We start from the raw sequence: 579 nt of genomic DNA, 5'->3' as shown, positions 1-579 counted from the left end.
CCTTAAGTACTATATCTTTTGTAATTACAGATTCTATTAAAAAAATAAAGATCCAGATGTATATGTTTGCATATTCTAGAAACAGTTAAGCACTCTGAGCAGTGTTAAAGCAGTAGTGGGTGCCGTATGGTGATTAGGAAGGATGGGATGAGATGTGGGGGGAGAGGAGTCGGGGAGGTGGAAGGAATGGAGAGAAGAGAGAGGAGTGGGGAGATGGTTGTGTTACATCTCTCCGTTTTACTCTGAAATTATTTTCAGTAACTCCCATATCTTCACCAACAGTAAGTTAACATCTGTTTTTTTTTTGACCTTTTCATCATGAACTGATGTTCCTACTTTATATTTAATTAAACTATTAAATATTTTCCCATAATGATATCTTTTTGAATGTATACCCATGTATTTTATAGTTGTGGTCAGTATGTATAATATACCTTTTATATTGTTTCAAAAATTATCATGAAACTGATAGATGTTCATGGTAAAAAAAAAAAGCAATCAGTACAGAAGGGCAGAAAATGAAAAGTGAAGGTCCTTTTCACCCCCATTATTCTCATTCTTAGTCCAAATAGTAAGCAC

General features: G+C 34.0%; 1 protein-coding gene across 1 annotated transcript in view; it reads left to right on the top strand.

Annotated features, from left to right (window-relative positions):
- Nucleotides 1-579, top strand: part of PRKAR2B (protein kinase cAMP-dependent type II regulatory subunit beta) — a 129,445-nt gene that overhangs the window by 41,846 nt on the left and 87,020 nt on the right. The window contains exon 4 of the mRNA XM_042781369.1: nucleotides 185-205. Within this exon, the coding sequence (XP_042637303.1) occupies nucleotides 185-205 (21 nt within the window). The remainder of the gene's footprint in view (nucleotides 1-184; nucleotides 206-579) is intronic.

Source organism: Orycteropus afer, unplaced genomic scaffold, assembly GCF_000298275.1.
Source record: "Orycteropus afer afer isolate SDZICR_OR568_19922 unplaced genomic scaffold, OryAfe1.0 scaffold00007, whole genome shotgun sequence".
In the NCBI taxonomy this organism is placed as follows: domain Eukaryota; kingdom Metazoa; phylum Chordata; class Mammalia; order Tubulidentata; family Orycteropodidae; genus Orycteropus; species Orycteropus afer.
This window is presented reverse-complemented; position numbering and strand designations above follow the sequence as displayed.